Raw genomic sequence first — 21,860 nt, 5'->3', positions numbered from 1 at the left:
AATGGGAAAAGCAAGAAAGATTAATCCCTCTCATTTGTACAAAACCAGAATTTTATTCCATATTTCCCCTCCTCTTTTTATTATAGCCTCATTATTTTCAGTACAAATGTGACACACCACTGTTTAAATCAATGGGTAGCTGAGCAGGGTGGTACCTGATGAGCCAATCAATAACAAGTGTTTATGAAGCTTTGGATGCCATTTAATGACAGTTTCTGGGATTCCAGCATGAAGATCAATGATGATGAGATCACACTATCACTGCAGTCTTTTTTGTTTGTGACAAGATGGAATAAACCCTCACATTTTGTTGTTTAACTGTTTCCAAGATTGAAAATGGTTTTGAACTTCTAGGTAGCTTAGGAGAGGTTTTCTTCCACATCTCCAGGGACAGTTTATAATGAGAAGCTGGCATAACCCTCCCTGGTAGAGTGAATAATTAAATGAAGGAAACAAATGTAAGATGCTATAAACATAGAAAATCTGTAAGAAATTAAGAGAGACAGCTTCTATTCTATCTTTAATTTGTCCTATTATGCTTAAGTACTCCAGTACATGAATCATGGCATGGTTATTAAGAGGAGACACTTCAGAGGTTCTGTCTTCCTATCCATTACTAAACTGCTTAACATACTTGTGGCAAGTCAAAACTACACCACTGGGCATGACCCTGAATTATCTGGAACACAAACACGACAGTAATCACTCAGGCACTTAACTGATACAGCCACATAGTCCAACATAGCTGATTAAATGAAGTTCACTGCAATAAACATCTGTGCTAGGAGTTGATTTTGTCCACCTTTGCCATGATAAACTTCACAGGGGAAAGGGAGAAAAAAATGTGCAAAGTATTAATTTTTAAGTAATTTTTTTAGGAGGGAACTATGTCTGACAGCATTTTAATGTTGTTCACAGTCAGTATAAAGACAGCTATTAAACTAAATCTTCATTTATAATTTCTCCACTAGGAATGACAGGTCTTTTAAAACAAACAATTTCACTTTCAGCATTAAAGGTTTAATGGGAGAATTATTTGACTATACATTAGACATCTAGACCCCATCAGGTCAAGATGTGCATGAAGCAAATGAATTGTGTTTTATTGGCCTGAAATACTGGTAATTCATTAGATCTCATCACTGCTATGTCACTGTCCTGTTGCACATATGCACCATCCCCATGTAAAATAATTTATGTCCCAAACTAAGGGCAGTGCAATCACAGTAACATTCAAAACACATTTCACAAAAATCTACACAGTAGATGTCAAAGCTGTGCTCCTAAACCTCTTCACATTGGCCTGGAAGGGAGGCAGAAGGGATAAAGTAGTAATTTTTTCTTGTAGTAGAAAATTAGTGTCTCAAGAAAAACCCAAGCCCCAGCTACAATCTGACCACTGTATTTTCCCTGTTGGGAACATGGCTAAAGCTCCTCCAGCCTCAGTTCTCCAAAGTCCACAGTTATTAGTTTTAACAAAGGGTAGTTACAGCTCTGTCTCTCATAAAGTCAAGTCCACTTGACCAGTTTTTTTACTCCAGGACAATTTTTAGAAGTAGGTTTATGTTACTGCAAAAACCCAAAGTACTTGTGTGTTGGTTGAGGGAGCACAGTTGGTTCCCTTTATCTATTATTCAATTCCATGGGTTTATTTGAAAATTCTGCAGTGAATATCAACAGTCAGTCATGAGAAACCAAGATCAAATGCCTTTTTAAACTTACAAAGACTGTAACAAACTTCAGCTGTTTATCACAGCTTAGAAAAAATACTTATACAGCTAAGAAAAATACAGCTTCAGAAAAATACTTAATTCAGCTTCAGAGCAGCTACAAACAGCCAGAATGTGTTACTGGATTTGGGCTCCTTCTAACCTATGTATGATTTCCAAATCAGCTTCAATAAATAGAGGAAGGAGATGCAATGGAAACCTTCACAGAGTAAAATTTTGCAAACTAATTTGCCAAACATATGCATGAAGGGATACATCTAGGCTTAACTAGAGATTCAACTCAATCCTTCCCTTAAGGATTTCATTAGGAAGTGTCTCCTGCAGGCAGCAAAAAATGGCAAAGTAGGTCAGCACCCAACCCCTCTGAGTCACTGCACTTGCTCCCCTCCTGTGGGTCAGTATCTCTAGAGCTTTCTCTGCCTCTTCTGTCTTCACTAAGCCCAGTTACATCTCAGTAATGTCCATCTCAGTAATGCCCCTCCATGCCACCTTCCCAGAAGAGATGATGAATGGATTTAGGGCACATGAAAGAAGGCAGAGCATCTGCTCCACCTGGAGTCCAGAGCCAGCTGGAGCACGTGGGAACAGCAAACACTGCTCCAAGAGCAGATGGAGAACAGCTCTGGAAAGGTGCAGAGCCTGGTCCAGAAGAGAAAGGGTTGTTCTTGACTTTCACACAGCAGAAAGGATTCAGAAATTCCTACTTACTGCCTGCATGGCAGCTTCATAGCATGTAGGTCTTAGCAGAGTAAATGTCAGAAAATAAATGCAGATTTCTAGATCAAAGATTCACTTTTCCTGGCCCAGATGCAGAGACTACATTTCTAAAGGTAAAAGACATTCAATTATTGAGCTAAGTATGACATCTCTGAAATTTATAAATATGCAAGGAGTGTAATAGAACCAAAACATCATCCTAAATGAAACCAGTTATTTCAATATTTTGTCTCCTTTTGCTTCAAGCTAGTCACATGGTTCTTCCTCTAGATCCCTTAGAAAGCCTGGTAAACAGATCTTGTAGCAGCAAAACCCATGATATTTTAAAAACTTTCAATCTTTACTTTCAAGCCACTTCTCCAGGTTATCCATCTGAATCTCTCTGAACAGCTTAGGCCCCTTTTAAATGGTTTAGACAGTTCTACATTCCTGCTATTATTCTCTCAACCCTTTCTTATTCACTAACAAGCAGATTTTTATGAAGATACACCGTTCAGCTAACATCTCCTCTTCCCTACTTTTCTAAAAGGAGATTCATAGCAAAAGACATTTATCCATCACAGCCAAAAGCTTTCCTTCATCATCTTGTCATGTGCCTCATGTTCATTTCTTTGTCCTTCAAAACTTTTCGCCATACACCCATTGCCAGTAGTCACAGTCACCACCTCTGACATGCCCCAATACTGCCAGTGTCACCTTGAGAAAACACATCCTGCTGCACAGCAAGTGTGACAGCTCCAGTAATAATCTCCTAAATAAACCCCAGCTGCCATTGCACTTTTTAGTTTAGCTTCTCAGAAGAACAGTAACAGAGAGGTGGAAACAGCTACTCAACACATGTTTTTCTAAGCAGGGCAAAAAGAATGGTCGAATTTAGAAAAGCCAACATTAATTTCGCTCTGTCGATTTTTGCATTTCCATTCTTAAAAAATGTCAAATTTAGAAAATATGCAGAGAGCTAAAGCCTTTACACCTAAGACAACCCTCTTTGGAACGTTGCATATAATCTCCAGCAGCACCAATTGCTGCACAAATCAGTGCTGGTAATTTGCTGCACATTTGCTGTCAGTGCTCCCACACTTACCTTCAGATGAACAGGACACAGGGGCACTGCTGGAGCGGGCCATGTTTGGGGCTGGGAGTGCTGGAACCTGCTGCTGGCCTGCAGCCCCATGGCCACCTGCACACGGTGAAGTGTTTGCAGAACAGGGAGAGGGCTGGAGGGTGCCAGCAGGCTGGCTGAAGCCCACACAGCAGGGGTGGATTTGCTTCAAAGGCGGCGTGGCACTGCTCTCTAGAGCAGAACTCTGCAGTTCTGAGGGGCTGCAGTTCCCTGAGCAGCAGTCCAAGGACCTGCCCTGGGCACAGTTCTTTTTCTGTCCTTGAGCCCTGGCTGTGGAGGCTCGGCTGTGGGAACTGCCACCCTCATCAGGACAGCCCTCTGAGTGAGTTCTGTGAAACCTGCAGTGAGTGTGGCAATCCTGGGCACTGCAGCTCTGCTCTGCAGCCCCCTTGGGGGTTATGCAGAAGGGAGAAAGATCTGCAGAGTGGAGAGATCCTTGAACTTCCAGCAAACAAAAGTCTTCAGTATCAACAGCCTCAGAGACCATCAAAGAGGTGCTCTCAACAGAAACTGAAAAACAAGAGATTCAGAGAAAAAGAAAAACTTCTTGCCCGCCCTCCCAATCTTCTCTCTCCCCATGTTCTGTGACTGATTTAAATTTGGGGAGGGGAGGGGAGGAGAAGAGAAGAGGAGAAGAAGAGAAGAAGAGGAGAAGAGAAGAAGAGAAGAGAGAGAAGGGAGAGAAGAGAGAGAAGAGACTGCTCAAAACTCCCACTCCATCTCTAAGGAGACAAAAGCAAAGCTGCAATCACCTTGTGTGCTGAAGTCTGGGGTTGTGTTCCTCTCCCCCAGGCTCGATTCAGATTCTTGCTGAGCAGCATCAGTGACCTAAATGAACATTGGGAATGAAAGAGCTCATTAACCTGCAGCTTACCGAAGTGTAGTGCTCGGGACCTAAAGGACACACCTGACAATGGAAATCACTTTCACATGAGCTGCTGTTCAGATTGAAATCTATTTAAATGGTTTTACATCTTTGGGTCAGGAGCAAATGCAGGGCAAGGGCACATGCTTAATGCAATTTTTCACTTTTCCAGAATCTACAAGGTAAATTCATCTTGAATTCACAGGCACTTGGGGCTGCAGGCTCACACTACTAAACTTAATGCAATACTCAACACCAATGGATTTGGTAAAAGCAATCTCTCTTCCTACAGTCTGTGTTTCTCATATTGAGCTTGTTTTTATGTTCACCACATCATATCACCCTAAAATAGGAGAGACAAAACCAGAAACCACAAAAACAAGCACAAGAGCAGTATTTTCCTTTAGTTATTTGTGAAGATTTTAACTATTAATGTGTTTTGAAGCCCTATAACATCATTGCCACCCAGGTGCTCTGCAGCCTGTTGGAATTGCTGAATGGAGATAGAATTACCACTCACCTTTTTCTGAACTGATGGATCTAAGGGGGTAACTTTCCCTTCACTTTTGAGAATCATGTGAGCAAAATATAGAATCATTCCTGCTGGAAAGACTGGATCCATAAATATCTGAAATTTAGGAAATTTTCTTTCTAGTGATTTGATCAGACTTTGGATTGGATCTTGTTGCCAATATCAGTAGGTTTTTAGCAGTTCTTTGGGAATGTGATTATCAAAAAAATTATTCCAATAAATAGCTGGTAACAAAAAACAAGAAAAAATACAAAAAAGGTTCAATACTGATACCATCTTGAGCAGATACATCATATCTACTTCTGTCTCTAGGGCCACAATTAACTAGTAGACCTTATTATGGTTGGTGGCAGTCTAGAAATCACATCAGTCACCTCTGTGCAAACCCTTTTGTCAAGCACTTAATCTGTGTCTGGCCTTCTAAAAAATTGGATGTGACACAATTAGTCTAAAGCTATTAGGGAAAGAGCTTCCATTTCACATGCCAGTGTAGATTAAAGCACACATTTGTGAATAACTTACTGTGCTCATTGTTATCTATCTATTTATCTGATCAAATGACCAGGAAACTTCTTTTGATGCAAATTTTGTTTTTAAAAATTATTTTAAGGGTTAGCAGATACAACTCCAAGCAACTATTCCAAAGAACAGTACCAGAAATACTTCAACTCAGCAAGAGGTGGATAAAGGACTGGGAAGCAAAAGTGAAATCACTTATGTTTTCACCACTTCCCTTGGAAATTTCTTAAAGGATCTTTCTTGATTGTACCAGAGTATCACATCTGTGGTAAAAAGTAAAATGTGGTGTCACTCAAAGTTACAGATTGTTCCTGGGATCTGATTGTGGAAGTTCTGGGAACTAGCTAGAAAAGCAAGAAGTGTTCACAAATGCTTTTTGTTGTTGTAGAAAATTCAGACTGATTTCCTTTTGGAAGAAATAGTACAATGTTTTAAGGGTGTTTGTTTCTTTTTAAAAATCTAGGGGTTCTAGGGGCTTTCATAAATTCTTAATCTAGGCCCTTCCATAATTACTCACTTGATTTCTGAATCACTGAGTGGAAAATATCTGCTGAAAATTTGTGCTGAAACATCCATTGACACTCTACATTGTCTCTGAATAATTGCTGAATGTATTTTACATGCATTTAGAATTGATTAACCTTCTTGCTTGGGGAAAGGAGAAGCAGGGTTTTAATTGTAGGAGGTAACACTGACAATTTTGAAGCCAGGTCAGAGTTTTGGTTCACACAGAGACAGCACATGGTTTCATGCAGGCCAAGGGTAACAAAACCTGATTGAATTTTACATCCTCAGTCACTAAGCTATCAATAGAAAAAAGGAAGAAAACCTGTGCTTTTAACAGGTCTGCACAGCCTACAGGTTAGAGAACCTCACAAAGCACCATTGATTTAGTGCACCCAGAACCCTGCTCTGTTTGTTCTTATCTTTTCTATATCCCACTCAATACTTTGCATGAAAAACAGTGTGAACCACTTTTTTTTTTAGTCATGAAATGGGAATTCCTAATCAGTACAGATGACAACAGCAATTTTTTCATGGATGCAACCACTTAAATTAGCACTGACATTTGTTGCCCATAAAAAGCATGAAATATCAAGTCTAATTTGGTACAATTTAATACAATTCTAAGGACCTCAATCCATTTAAAAACAAATAAAACCTATTGCTTCATGCACAGTAAAAGGTTTTACAATTATGACATTATTACATAATGGTTCCCAGAAGCACTTTTGTAGCTAAATCCCTGCCATGATTTCCATTGCCAAGCCTGCCTTTGAGGGATTTATAAATCTCATTATTTCAGTTCCTGCTGTACTGTGTTCTATGGGAGTATTTGCAGCATGGAAGATCTCAGGTCTCCTGAATTTGTTCTTCTTATAGACCCAAAACTGCCTTGGACTTTGGCTCCATTCTCCATTTACATCTCAGCTGGGACATTAATTGCAAAATATACATGAAAGTTTTTGTTGTCAAGAAAAAATCTGTGGCTACAGAGTCACTGTGGGCTTTGGCTGCCCCTGCCAGAGAGCTTCAGTGCTGAGACAGAGCCTGCCACAAGCTCTCTGAACAGCAACTACCAAGTTCAGGTAAACTCACTCCCTGATAAGAAACTATATAATTATCACTGTTGGAAATGAAGCCACCACTCATCTTCACTGGTGATTAGAACAAACACCTCTGGAGCTCAGGTGGGTAGAGGAGAACAGACAAGGTGCTGAAACTGACCCCAGATGCCAAAAATTAACAGTGAATATATCTGATTACTAAAGCCATAAGTCACACCTTGTTAAATTGTGATTCATATCACTTTTGTCCATGTTTTTAATTACTGACAAACATTGACTGCTCCAAGGTTTGCAGCCTCATCTGAGTTACTGCCAAGGAGAAAAGATAGAACTTGGATAAAAAGTGTTCCAGAAGGAGATGGCCTTGAAAACTCCAATTTTGCTGTTCAGCAAGGAACTTCACTCAAAAGCAGTTTGTACAGATCCATTTTATCACAGCCAAACAAATCAGAAGTAATGCAATGTTTGGTCTGTTTGTTGTGTTGGGTGGAGGGTACAGCACAAGGCAAGATCAGAAGACCTGTCAGAAGCTGCTTTGTCAGTCACAGAAGATGCAAAGTTAGACAAATCTTGGAGAGATTTAATTGCATTTTGGTTGGAAGTTTTGAATTCAACGTTCTTTTTTTTCTCAGACACTTGTCTTGTTAATTATCTTAATAATCCTCTTTGTATCATTTCTTTAGATTTGTGGCTTCAATTCTGGTTTCCCCCATTGTGGAAAAAAGTCACTAGGCAATATTTCAATGTTGCATTTTGAGGAAAGGCAAAGTAGTACCCTCTGTAATGTGGTGTAATTTGGCAACCTGAACACAGGCATTTCCTGTGTGCTATTAACAACTGATAAAGAATACCTAGAACATTTGACTCCTGGAGGTTTTACTGAAGCCTGAAAGAAATTAGAGCTTCTAAAAGCAATTGAAAGTATTTCCCCTTTGAAACAGCTGATTAATCACCACAAATTCCTTCAAGCAAATGCTGAAATCAGCTCTGGCTGTACATGCAAATACATTATCATTCCACTTTCAGCTCAGTCAGTACTGTACAGAATAAAGTAAAAAGTGTAACATAAATATTTGTCTCAAGTACACTGGATCCCTTCTGTAAGCTCAGGGTAAAGATGTTCTTGCCACATAACAGCAGAATCTGATTGCCAAAAGCTGTAGCAATCAGAAGATTAAACAGTAGAGAACTACTCACTGCTTGTGTAGGAAGCAAAATTTGTTAGCTAAACCCCTAAAAAGTAAAATGGTCAGGCAAATGTTTTTAAAGAATAAAGGTATTTTCTAATGGTTGTTCTTTAAAGTTAATCTAGGATTATTTTGCACCATGAAAATGGGAAGATCACATAAGGAATTTTCTTTGGTTGTCCTCACCTGACTGTCAGGCATCTCTCCAATCACTGCCTCATAGGGAGGGGGCAGCTCATTTGGGTACAGCATTCCTGGGCTATTAATGGTGACTTCATATAAAGCACCAAATGGGGAATGAGGGAATTCCAAATGAAGACTTCTACATAAAAACATAAACAAGCAAATAATTAAGAAATTGCATTGGATTTATTACCTACACCACAGTGATGTAAAGGCTTCTATGAATTCAAAGCCAATACACTGCAAAGAATTACATTCAATAAATTTATTAGACACTCAAAAGGAAGGCCTTGTTCACAGGGTTAATGATTCTATTTTATTTAGGATGCCAGCCATCTTTACCAGCCTATTTTGCCACATTAATGTCCTTCACTACTCCAAATTAATACACATTAACTGTATTAATATTTACTTTAATTAATATTTAATTAGCATTAATCTTTATCAATTAATACGCATAATGATTTCCTTAAAAAATTAAATCTCATACTCAACTTCAAATGTAAAATGCTGATAACTGTGAAAAGATCACTTACAAAGGGATCTTGTTATCCTTGTCTTAGCTAAGTGCAGTCATTTTTCTATTGCATCAGAGCTTTAACACAAATATTTCCAGATGTAATCTAACAAGTTTGCAAAAAAAAAAAAAAAAAAAAAAAAAGTAATCTCTCTGGAAAAGAAGAGCCCAATTTGCAAGAGCTCAGAACCAAGTGCAGCAACAGGGAAGGGGATCCCTCACCTCTGTGCCTCCCCCACAGGTGTGCAGGTGTATTCTGGAGGGTAGTAGGGAGGGGGGGGGATTGGTGGGATGAACTCATCAAAATCCAGGGTTTGGTGCAGCACAGTCCCGTGGGGAGTCATGCAGTCAGGATTGGCAGAATGTGGCCTCTGTGGCAGAAACTGGAAATGAATAGGGAAAGTTCCTTCAGGTGGTAGAAACATCATCTCCACTATCAACAATTTTAATAAAATTAGCGACAGTGACCAACACCAAATCCATTAATACCCAAGCTGAAATGAAAAAGGCACTTCTGGACATAAGAATTCTTGTGATCAGTGAGGAGGGTGAGTCAGATTGTGAAAATACAGCACAAGGTTTTACTGTAGACAGAGAGGCTGTGGGCCTCCAAGTCAGTCACTCTTAGGACACAGACATTTACAATTTATTGGCTTTTCAAGAAATATTTCTACACTGTAAATTGCTTTATTGTAACCCCACATAATTTTAACACCCGATAAAAAACAGGTATAACTACTAAAACAACTGTTTTCATGGTTTTGCTTCCAATCTGAACTGCCTTGCACTCACAAGAGGAAAAAAAATCCCAGTGCAAATAAAACTACCTAGAAACAGACTGCTACATAGACATTGTGTTTTGAATAAAACAACTGGAAATATCCAACCCATTTTTCACTTCCAATGAAGGGGCCATTTATAACTACTCTTTATTACTCTTGTAAAATGAGATATTCTTAACAGCTCTTTGTGGTTTGGTAATACAAACAATGCACACTTAAATGTGGTATAAAGGTTATAAGTATTGATATGAAAGTAAGGAAAACATTTGCCTCATACACACATCTCAAAACCCAAAAGAAAATAACTGCACTGCAGAATAAAAAGAAATAATAATGAGAACCACATCAACATTTGTGACAGGAACCTCATTAACTTCCAGCAGAGCAGGGATTTAAAGAAGCCATTCCAATACCACTGATACCAGGAACACTCACAAGAGTTCTGGGAAAGACCAGAACTAATTCATGATCAAATATGGACCATCCTGAAGATCCCACAACCCACACCTGGCTCTTTGTGTTCCCCCATGGATCAAAGGGGACTGAATGACAATCCAAAACCACACATTTTTTTCTTCTCCAGGCAAGTTTCTGCTGCCACAGCACTTTTCTTAGACCAGTAAATGAATTGATCTTTAGTTTCTGCCTTCTAAAACAAGCCAGCTAAGAAACTTTAATGAAGGCACATTTCTTTTTCAGTCTGGAGCAAGACAACATATGTTTTTGTACTGTTGGCTCATTACATTATTGGTTGTTCAAACCCATGATAAAGACTTGGGAAGCAGTAAAATAAAAGGGAAAACGTTTCTGCTTAGGAGATCCAGAAAATAGGAAGAAAATCACCTTCATTTTTAAAATCACAGTTCTATATTTACCACTTTTTGAAATTTAACTTGGTATTGAGCTGCTGAATTTATATTACCACAGAAATCATACTGGTGTTTTGTGTTTTAAAGCTTGAGTTACATCTTAGTTCTATTAAACTCACTCTATGTTGTTTCAAAGGTCAGAACTGTAATAATACAGCACAGCAGAGGGTCAGGAGGACCAATATCAACTGTTTGTGAAATGAAGTATTAGCTGCTCACTGATCAGCTCTCCAGAGATATTTCCTCACAAAATTATTAATAAAGAACCTCCTCTGCAGAATGTGTCATTTCTTACATCCCACAGCCAGCCAAGGACTTTCAGCCATTGCATTCTACTCATGGTACAGCATAGAAACAAAGACATGGCATCAGTTTGATTTATTCTTCATTATGTGAAATGTCTGATGCTCTTTCATCCTCCAGGAGAGGTGGGATGCTGTTGTTCTAGTTACTATCAGACATTTCTCTATTTACAGAAAAAAACCTCAAAAATTTCTTGCAGTCATTTGGTCTAAACTCATCTGATCCTTCAACAGCTATTTTCCAAAGTGTAACTTTACATTAATATCAACCATTAAACTCCAAACTTCTGCTCTAAGCAATCATAAAATCACAAGCAATCATCAATTTGCTACTATCTCAAACACATGGAAGAATCTTCTGGGAAAAATGGAAGCAAGACAAATAAACATAATTATTTAAAACCTGTAAACTTTTATCATAATAAAGACAAATATATGAGTATGCTGGGTCACATTTTGTACACTATTTGTGTACAAAAAGGATTGCCCTCATTTTCCTAAAAGAGTTGATAATTTGGCTCATTTTTACAGTCTGGAAAAAAAAAACAATTTTAATTTACAACTTCCTTGACCTTCTCCCAGACTGTTTCCATTCTGCCATGGACCCCAAGATTTGGTTTGCACCAGAGAACTTGTAGCTCCATTTCTTCAGCCCTGGAGTTCCCTGGAGCTGGATCCATTCAGCCTCACATTGGGAGTGATACCCTTAGCACTGTCAGCAATTAAACACACACAAAGCACTTTCACAGCAGGTGAACCATCAGCAAACACTTTGTGGGACATGACAGGAGGGAGAGGTTTTACACAGGGCAGAAGGGGCTGTGGCTCCAGGAGGAAAAGACCTAATGCTTGGATGCAGCTCAGTTGAGCAGCAGAATTATCTGCATCCCTTTCAAATCCAGCAGCACAAACCATGGCAACAAACTGTGACCAGCACTTGACAACGAGCAGCAGGATGGACATGAAAATACACATGTTTTGGGGGGTTAGAAAGAGCAGTTTACCTGTGTGATATCATCCTGCTGGAAGGCACAGAAATTAAAGTGAAAAAGGCTGTAAGAGGGAAACTAGCAGGAAATGAAACAATAGCAAATATAAGGGATTACCACAAAGAACAGACATCCTTGAGAAAACAATTGAAAGCTAGTAAGTGGGAATTAAGTCATATTTTATTCCATATTATGTCATCAATTGATCTCTGCTAGCCTGCAAAAGCTTATTCTTTCTACAGGAAAATGTATTTAAAAAATCTTCAAGAGTTAGTCTCAAATAGTGAAGTCTGGCAGGGTTTCAGCAAAGGCTTAATACAAATTTCATGGGTTAGAAAAAGACAGTAATAAAATGCAATGACCTGAGAAAGCTGAAGAAACACTGACAAATACTTTCACACAGAAACACACATTTCTGGTATTAGAAGACAGCTGTTACCAAATAGTCAGTATCAAGATACTGATGGCAAATGGAACAGGCAACAAGAACTGCCAAGCAGAAAATGGGGGTGGCTTGTTCAGTCCCCAGGATAAACAGGATCAAGTTATACTCAATATCATGTCAAAAACAACAGCTCACACTCTGGAACAGCTACACAGCAGGTCCCCCAGCCAGCCTTGGGATTAAACTAATGGCCACTGCAGAAGCCATGGATAGAAAATGGTTGCAGACAAAGACAGCATAGAGCATCTCTGGTAAATGCTAAATACCCAACTGCATTCAAAACTTAGCAAGAATTTATAGCTATCAACAGATACTTCAAACATATTTACTAGAAAGAGAAATCCCACAGCTGAGGAAATCCAAAAGAGTCAACCAGGAACAGCAGGTGAGACCTGTCAGTGTAATTCTGTTTTGAAGCAGCTCCTCATGTGATCCATGTGGTCCATTCTTCTGCCCAAGGTATGTGAGACTAACAGCTCTGCCCCCATCCTGTGCTCTGTGCACCCCCAGCACCACTGACCCCTGCTCAGCAATCAGAGCTCATCTAAACCACAAGTGCCATATATCAGTGTGTGCCTGGTGCTCTAAGGGAAACTTATCTGGAGTTCTCCCTATATCTGCATGTAATTACCTCTGCCTTCCATATCACATTTATTAAATGTGCTGTAGAACTTGGAAATCAGTCCTTTGGAGACTCCAGAGCTCATTATTCTCATTTTATTTATAAAAATCTGCTGTTTTTTTTGAGAATGGGAAATAAAAATTTCTAATTGCATCTAATTAAATACTGGCATGTTATCCTGAGTAAAAGCTCTGTGCAATACACTTGGGTCTATAAATCTGCCTTCAATTAACTGTCCTCCTGGACAGGTTGCTGTTTTCCTTTTCTGAAACACTGGAATCATATCTGCTGAAGGGAAATATAGACTCTAATTGTCCACAAGAACAGGACCATGGCTGGCTCTTCTAATTTGCCCCTGATCTTAAAGGGAATTATGAGACAGAAGATATTTTGATAAGGAAAACATATTTATATTTTTCTGCTCAGTTGCTTCCAGTTGCTGTTCCTACAACCATCACAAGCCATTAGCTCTGTAGCCTCATGGGCATTGCTCTGCGATATCTTTTTTGAAGTACTGACCATATTTTAGTCTTAAATATTAAATATTCCTTTTTCTACCAATAAAATGTTTGATGAAAAATGGTACATCTGCTAAAAATATAAAAAATATTTTATGGCCTAAGGTTTGCATTAATGGTGGGTGTGAAGGGAGTATTTATGCAATCATATTTACATTTAGGATGTGTCATTCCCAATGCATATTCCTAAAGGGACTGTCATTGGGGTTTTACAGTACCTGAAAGTGAACTTTGTGCCCAAAATAGCATTATTTAGGTTTTGATGTATTGATATTAGATAATAAATTATATGTAACAACATAAGATCAAATCTCACTTAAGCCTTGCCCTGTAGGTTTTTTTAATTACTATTTCACCAGAATATGGGGGTTAAACAATGCCAGCAAGATATTACCCTCATACAGAGATGCTTCCTGTGAGGTGTTTGAGAAGAAATATTAACTACAGCCTATTAAGATAATGACAGGCTGAATTATCATTAGGACTGATGAAAACAGTAATTAAACATTACAGCTTGCATGTGTCATCATTACCTTATTTTCTTACAAAATAACAGATGGTTTTAGGTATCACACAACAAGAACAGTGATGGTGATAAAATCAGAACACACTCAATGGTATCAGTGCCAGCACTTCTAGGATAAGAACTTTATAAATATATCTGGAGTGGAAGGACTGGAATAGGTGTAATTTGTGCTTTAGCCACAGTGGGTGTAATATCTTGTATTTCTTTAATCCAGGCAGCTCCCTTTTGAAAAAACAGGGTGCATTTTCACAGTAGCCATTCATCAGGGAAGATGCAAACTGAAAATGCCTCAGGCAATGAATGAAATATCATGGAAGTGACAGTTTGCCTATTAAGAGAGATTTCTTCACATTACAGAGCCTTGATATGAACTGATTTGATCACATTTATCTCCTGGAAGAGTGTGTACATAGAAAGAACAATTCTGTAATGGAGAGCAGCCTTAAACCCTCTAGTGAAACACAGCAAATGTCTTCTCAATCTTTACCTATGGCATCACTTTCTCTTGCAGATTTAGTACAGATGGAAGGGGTTCTTTGCCTGAGCAGATGCATAGACTTAACACAGTGAGAAAGGTTAAAGTGAAATAAAAATTTTGGGGTACTTCCTGAAACAGTCAACTCAAATAAGGAGCAATCCAGGAAACATATAAAAAAATATAAAATAATAAAACCACTTTGAAGTATTGTGAAGTATTTTTTTTTCCTTAGCACTTGAAATAAAATATTTGTTAGGTAGGACTGTTCTTAAGCCAAAACAACCCTCTTCAAATTCAGTAGAAAATTTAAACTGTTCTTTCTACCAGACAGCTTGTGTTTGCATTTTTAGGATGTTTTTCCTGAAGGTTGGGATGTCAGGAGACAGCAGTTTCCAGTAAAATAAATCAGTTTGCTTGTATGAATCAAAACACTTGTTGTATGCAAAAGTCATCAACAAAGCACAAAAATCACAGCATCATTGCTGCAGAATTTCTTGATTCTGTTACACCTGCTTTATGTTGCTAAGCAATAAATTGGAATTTACAAAAATTACCATTGCCATTGATTAAATTCTGAGACAAGGACACTAACACAGCACAGGAATCACAGAACTCATTGCTCTAGTGATAACCTAATGACATCCAAGGAGGGTATTCCCTATTGCCACAGAGATCTTGAACACTGTAGAACAGAGTAAAACAATCAGCACAATAATTAAAACCTTTTCAGCTATGAGGAGTGGCATCTCTTGCTGCTGCTGTCAAGCTTTCAACGTGGTACAACCCAGCTAAGAGAAGCTGCATGCATCAGTGTGAAGGAAAAAGCAAAAAATCCAGCATTAACATGCAAGAGGAAAGGAAGTTGATCAGATTTCTGGGTGTAGTAGAGCAAAGAGGAACTGCAGATCATGGGACAATAGGCTGAAAATAGTGAAAGAAAAAGAAATCCTCAGGTGAGAGTTGAGCTGGTCTAAGTCAGCGTAGCCCCAGGGAAGTTACGCTCACTTAGGCCCGGTAGGAATCTGGCTCAGCAACCTGAAAAAAGAAAGGAAAAACTGATAAACAAGAAAAGACTGGGATTGAGCAGAAAATTTTATATCTATGTTTGTTCTTTTTTTCCCTTCTTCTGGGGAGAGGGAAGAAAATTCTTGCCGATGGAGCTGAAAGGGTGGGAGAACAGACAACTAAGCAGGAAGACAGCAAGCTGGAAACACAAAGCATAGGAAGCAAAAAGAAATTAACATAATGGCAGCATTGCCGGGGGGGAAGAAAGACATCAAGAATGAGGTGGCAGAGAGAAAAATTATGTACTTCTAAGGAATTTTACATCCTACTCAGGTTACTGCTTCTTGCATATGCCCATCAGAAGAACTTTAATATTGTTCCTGGTTCATTGTTGTCTATTCATTTTTATTCCTCTGACACTGCTAAATACCATTTAGTGTAGATCAAGATTCCTGGAATATGCACTTCTGGAATCACTGCTACCAATTTTCCACTAGACAGACAGATTTTTCGAGGTGTGACAATCTCTTCATCTCCTCATCATCACTGCAAGGTGAAAAAGTTCTTTAGTCAATGGGCATTCTTACAGAATATAGAGGGGGGAGAGTGTGTGATAAGAAAGAATACCCAGAATATGATTAAAACCCTTTAAAACTTAAAATATAAGTCTCATCAGCTGGAGTTATTATTTCTGTTAATTGTTTCACATCCATACTACTGTTATTAAATAAGCACTGTTTACAAGCCTCTACAATATGCATACACAGACCCCTGTAGCAAAAATGCATTTATGAACTATTTGTAGTAACTACCTAAACATAGGAGCCTAACTTATTGTACCCATTACTGTGTGAAGCAAACACCAGATATCAGACTGAAGATATTCTTTAACTGGTTTTGAAACCCAGGGCTGGAGCACTTGTCTAGAAAGGACAGCCTTATCTCTGTAATTCATGCACTTAAATCAATACCCAAGGCAGCCAGTGTATTCCTAATTATTTCTTTATTTTTAAAATAACCATGCCTACATGGGCAGGCTATACAACATTTCTGTGTTCTTTAAATGGTTTGTAGCTAACTTGCTGGCCAGTCTTCCATCCATGTAAACATTTTCAATACTAGATGTACAAATGGCTAGTATTAGATTTGTGTGTTTGCTCTCCCTTATTAAACAGGACATTTCCTAGATTATTCAGCAATAGAGCAAGATTACAAGCAGTGTAGCTGGTATGAAAAATACAAAGGTTTTTAAATTTATCTTTTTTTTTAACATGGAGACCTTGTTAATCCCAATACTCATTTTGAATAGGAAAGCTGCCTTTGTCCAACCAAAACAAGACAGCATCCTGTGAAGTAGCTGACTATGCAGAAGACTAATGATCCTTTTCCCTCTTGTTTTGAACACAAATGCTACTCTGAGGCTGTTTTCCTTATGAAAACACAGTTATTGGCACAGGGCTTGAAAAGTTCCAGTTTTGAGATTATACTTCTCATACTCTGTACTTCTCATACCAATCTAGTAGTGAAAACTGGGATCTTAAAGCTAAGTAATTGCTCTGGGGAGCGTGGAAACTGGAGATAATATACAAGCAATGACAGCAAATGTAATGTGCATCTGTAACTGAACCTCGTTAATAAGCTCGTTAGCAAAAACAACAATTCCCAATTGCAAAACCCTGATCATAACACTCTGCTACAATACATAAACATGAAAACACAGCAGCTCCTCATGCTGCATACATCTATATGCTGTGTTCATACAGATGTATGCAGATAAAAGAATACACCCATGTACACACACACACTCTAACTCCACAGAGACACACACACAGGCTTAGGTTTATAAGCAAAGAGTAGGTGCAAATGAATATCCACAGAGAACAACACTGTGTTGTGCTGGACAAGCCCTGTGCTGTCACTGAAACGTACTCACCATTTGCAGAAGATCAGAGGAAACCATCTGCATGCAACACATTGCTGTTGCCAAAGCACAGACAATGGTGGAGATGATATTGAGAGCGCACACACTGAACAACAGGTCCTGCAAGAGACATCAGCAGAATATCATCTCCCATCTCAGCACAAAGGACAGGAAATGCCTGAGGGATCTGATAACAAACACTGCCAACTGCTATCGATTAACATGGTCTCGAATAACTGGGTAGAACTCATTGGGTTTGTAATCTCGTTCAGGTAGCAATCCACAAAGGCAGCAATTACAGAAACAAACATCTTCCCCACTTCTCACAACACATTTGCTATTCGATTTGTCCTCAGAAATATTGATATTCAAATTTCTTAGTTTCCCAAAAAGACAAATTATTCTTTCACAATCGACTCCAAGCTGCAGCTATCACAAGAAAAATACTGTGAAAGACATTTCTGATTAAAAATGACATGCAGAAATATTATTGCTTTGAGTAGTTGAAATCCACAACTTAGGGCTGTGTGTTAAAAAAAATCTAGTAAGAAATAGAGACTTATCCTGTTTCAGAAACTTGATGCACCTAAAATATTTTTATGAGAGAAAAGCAGTGATTACACACCTAGACATTTCACCTTCTACTGATGAATTGAATGCCTATGATCATATTGTTGGCTTGTTTTGTTTTTTTTTTTTTAAGCAAAGTTTAAAACACAGAGTATTGGTTTCACAAGTAGAATAGAAGAAAATAAACATTTGAATTAAAATGGAACATTTTTATAGCAATGGTGTCATTAAAATAAAGCATCCATCTCTCTTTCAATCACTGGATTTGTATTTACTTTCTCCACAGCCAGTGAAAAGACAAGAAAAGAAATTAGTGTGCTGGCAACACTTCAAAACTACTAAAATCCTTGTAAAGCAACTGTGAGGCTGCTGTGGCTGTTGTGTGGCTTAGTTCTCTGAACAGCCAGTAAAAACATTTGAGAAAATGCAGCAGAGAGAACAGATGAAAAGCTAAATCAGATTTGCTACAATACCATGAGTAAAAAACACTCACTGTGTAAAGAACATTCCATAGGACCTGTTTAAAAAGAATATTTCATTCACTGCCAGTGCATGAAATAACTTCCATACTATAAATCACTTTGTTTTCCTCAACAGTTCTGAAATAAATGATAGAAAGATGATTTAATCCTGCCACTGTAATTGCTTGCTCCTCAAGTGACCTTCATTTGAAAATGGAAATGCCAGCCATGGAAACCAGGCAGACAATAAATGGGCCAACAAGTTTTAGTGATTGAATAACTTCCACTGAGGCAGATTTGCTCTTGCTGATCTGTGGTGGTCAGTGGTTTTCTCTCTTCTTGGCCAGCCCCTCAGCCAGGGGAATAATGAATCATCAGCATTAACAGCAAAACACTGAAAGGGCCAAGCACTAACTCACTCACAGAAGGTGATACAGAGAACCCACTCAAAGTCATACAGACCCACTTAGAGCATTCAAATGGAGGTAAATAGACAAAGTGATCCCTGGAGATTCAATTATTTAACAGTGGCAAAAAAGGGAGATTGAGATCCTTTATGTTCTGCTTTCCATATGCTAACCTAGGTAAAGAACACTGAGGTAGAGACAAGATCTAGGGTAGAAAATAGGACAATTTCCTAGCAGGAAGAAACTTCATTCATTGCCTACTACAGCCATTTAAATACAAAACCTTAGCCAATCTGAGAGCAAAACTTAATACCATTTATGTTAAATAATAAAATCAAAGTCCTAAATTAGGATGAAAAGTGTCTCCACGACCCTCATACAACTTTACACATCCCAGGACAGACTTAACTGTGCCTCTGTCTCATGACAGATGTTTCTTTTATCTGTTCCTAAAGATCCCACAGCTTGGTCCCAGTATTTATTTTTACCATCAGTGTCCTGGTCATGCCACAGATGAAACCCATGGCTTCTTTTCTTCCATAGCTCTTGAGAACAGGCTGTTACACAGCAGACTTTTATACCTTTGAACTCTATTATCACTCTTGGAGCCTTTTTCACCTTTACTGAATGACATATTAACACCATTTTGTCCAATTTTTGACTGAATTCAACTTTCTAGGCCTCTGATCATTCTCATTCATTTAATTTCCTTCACCTCACCTGGGTCTACATTTTTCCTTAATGCAGAATCCTAAACTAGGCACTTGCAAACACTGACTCTAGTGTGGGGATTATTTCTTGTGCTTTGCAGGCTACACTCACCCTTGCCCTCCCTGAGACTTTCCTTGCTGGGACAGCTGTGCTAAATTTGTTATTCAGCATTAAGATTTTGGTGTAGGGCAGGGATTACTGGCCACAGGAACAGCAGCCTTTCCCTACACACTCCTTTCCAGGCTAAGCACACAACAATTCCTGCTCCAATGTCTTTGAAAGTGAAGATACAACTAGAAAGTTCCAAATGCAGGGATGCAGGGTTTTTATGTATTTCATAAAGATCAATAAGGAGCAGGCATCTAGCAGCCAGAAAATGTAAAGAGGCTGTGAAGTTAAGCAAAGAGATGGAAAATACTGTAAGTCTAAAGTTTTTACAGAGTAATAACTGAGCAATGATTGTGGAGTCCTCACCACCACTAGATATTTCTTAAAGCAAGACTGCTTCTTTATTTATTTTGGCTTTTTTATCCTATAGTCTGCTTCAACTCAAACAGAAATCAAGCCACAACTCAACCTTCTCCTTTGCTCCTCACTTCCCCCACCCTCCCAACACATTAATCAGCCTCAGGCAATTTACCATTTTCAGGAAATTCACTGCCTGTGCCCTGTAGAAAAAATAACCAGGGAATCCATGACACTCATTTATTTAGCAATAGAAAAAGTGTGAGCAGCAGCTAAAACCCTCCATGCCCAAACACACTTCCAGAGGACAGGGGAGGAGGTTACAGATGGCAGCTGGAACAAGCAAGGACAATTAAAATGTCCTTTAGGAAATGTCTGTGAAAAGCCACAGTAACCACAACAGAGCAATTGTAATTCCCCAGCCCCAGCCAGCTACATTGATAGGTGTCTAAAGGAGCAGGAAATTTGTATTAAATACAAAATCAGTATTTCATTTATATTACAGCTTGAACAATTACCAAATTAATGGTGCCAGCACCTGTATAACTGTTTATCATGCTTTCCCTCCACAATAGTAGACACTTTTGACTTATGCCATGGTCCCAAAGGATTCCTGTGCATTCTTAAATCTTCTTCGTACTACCATTTTCCATATGTCTAACTTAAGGACACAACATCTATTTTTGCTTTTTCCTAGTTCAAACTCTTTTCACTATTATTCTTTTGACACAGTTTCTGTGCTATTGTACCTCAGTTCTTCCTTTAGTAGTACAATTAAAACAATATATAAATGTATAAAAATGCATGTCCTATAAATATGTAGTCCAGAATGCTACAGAACACATTAAAATAGAAGTATTACAAAACCTGAGTATTATTTAAAATCTGAATGTTTAATTGCAATACTTTTTAATATTCTGTATTCAAAAAAGGTAATCTTAAGATATAATTAATTGAGAATATAAAAAACCTCCTACTGCAATATGCTCAAAAAGCAATTTGTCCTAAAAACTGATTTTCTTTGTTTTCCATCAAACTGCTGGGTGATAAAGCAGTCAGATGGCATCAAACTGGAATAAGTAAAAAATTGGTGATTGTCACATCGATAACTCAACTGTAGAAACAATCATTTAACAAAGCAATTTAGAGCAGCTGTTAGCACATGCAATTACCTGGCAGAAGCTAAGAGATGAGATAGAATCTAAAATGAAAAATGACAATGGCACAAATCCCATCACTCAGTGATGGGTGCACTGACAGGCTGGGTCCTTTATAAGCAATGAACACTCACTCACTGCATGTGTGTTCACCCTCCTGAAATTTTGTCCTTCAGAACATCATTTATATCTCCTGTCATAGAAAATATAAAGCAAAACTGGAATAGTATCACTTCATTTTAATGGTGGGCCATACCCATAGAGTTCCTTCAGCTTACAAACCAATTTATAACTGAATATGTCTCTGGTACCAGGTATCTTGCAAAACCATCAGGCAAACTAGACTAAAAGAGGAATGTCTGGACATCTCCAAAACTCAACTCAAAAGCAGACTTTGGTAACTGCTTAGTCACTTTCTTGCCTCTTCCTATCATGGCAATGAACTGTACTGTAAATGAAGTTACATGCATGAACATCAAAGCAGAGAATTTGTTGCTCAGTACAGACCCTACCATACAGGTGAAGCACTATTATCTCAAAATATTCACTCTGCCAAGTATTTACAGAAAATTAATCAGCTGTGCTGCTTACACAGAACTGAGAAACTGTATTCAAACCCGTTTTGCTCCAGAAGGAAATAAAGTACATCCATCATTTTCTGAGTTCCAGTCACTCAACAGTATTGAGCTGA

At 38.4% G+C, this 21,860-nt stretch overlaps 1 protein-coding gene across 1 annotated transcript in view; it reads right to left on the bottom strand.

The window, feature by feature from the left end:
• ENTREP2 (endosomal transmembrane epsin interactor 2) overlaps window positions 1–21,860 on the bottom strand; it is a gene marked incomplete at its 3' end in the record, with an annotated part of 71,741 nt that overhangs the window by 1,421 nt on the left and 48,460 nt on the right. The window contains exons 5-10 of the mRNA XM_079318058.1: window positions 17,411–17,518; window positions 11,899–11,961; window positions 9,164–9,324; window positions 8,428–8,563; window positions 4,323–4,398; window positions 3,526–4,080 (exon numbers count right to left, since the gene is read on the bottom strand). Coding sequence (XP_079174184.1) covers window positions 3,526–4,080; window positions 4,323–4,398; window positions 8,428–8,563; window positions 9,164–9,324; window positions 11,899–11,961; window positions 17,411–17,518 — 1,099 coding nt within the window. The remainder of the gene's footprint in view (window positions 1–3,525; window positions 4,081–4,322; window positions 4,399–8,427; window positions 8,564–9,163; window positions 9,325–11,898; window positions 11,962–17,410; window positions 17,519–21,860) is intronic.

This window comes from Erithacus rubecula (genome assembly GCF_903797595.1).
Source record: "Erithacus rubecula genome assembly, chromosome: 14".
Lineage (NCBI taxonomy): Eukaryota > Metazoa > Chordata > Aves > Passeriformes > Muscicapidae > Erithacus > Erithacus rubecula.
This window is presented reverse-complemented; position numbering and strand designations above follow the sequence as displayed.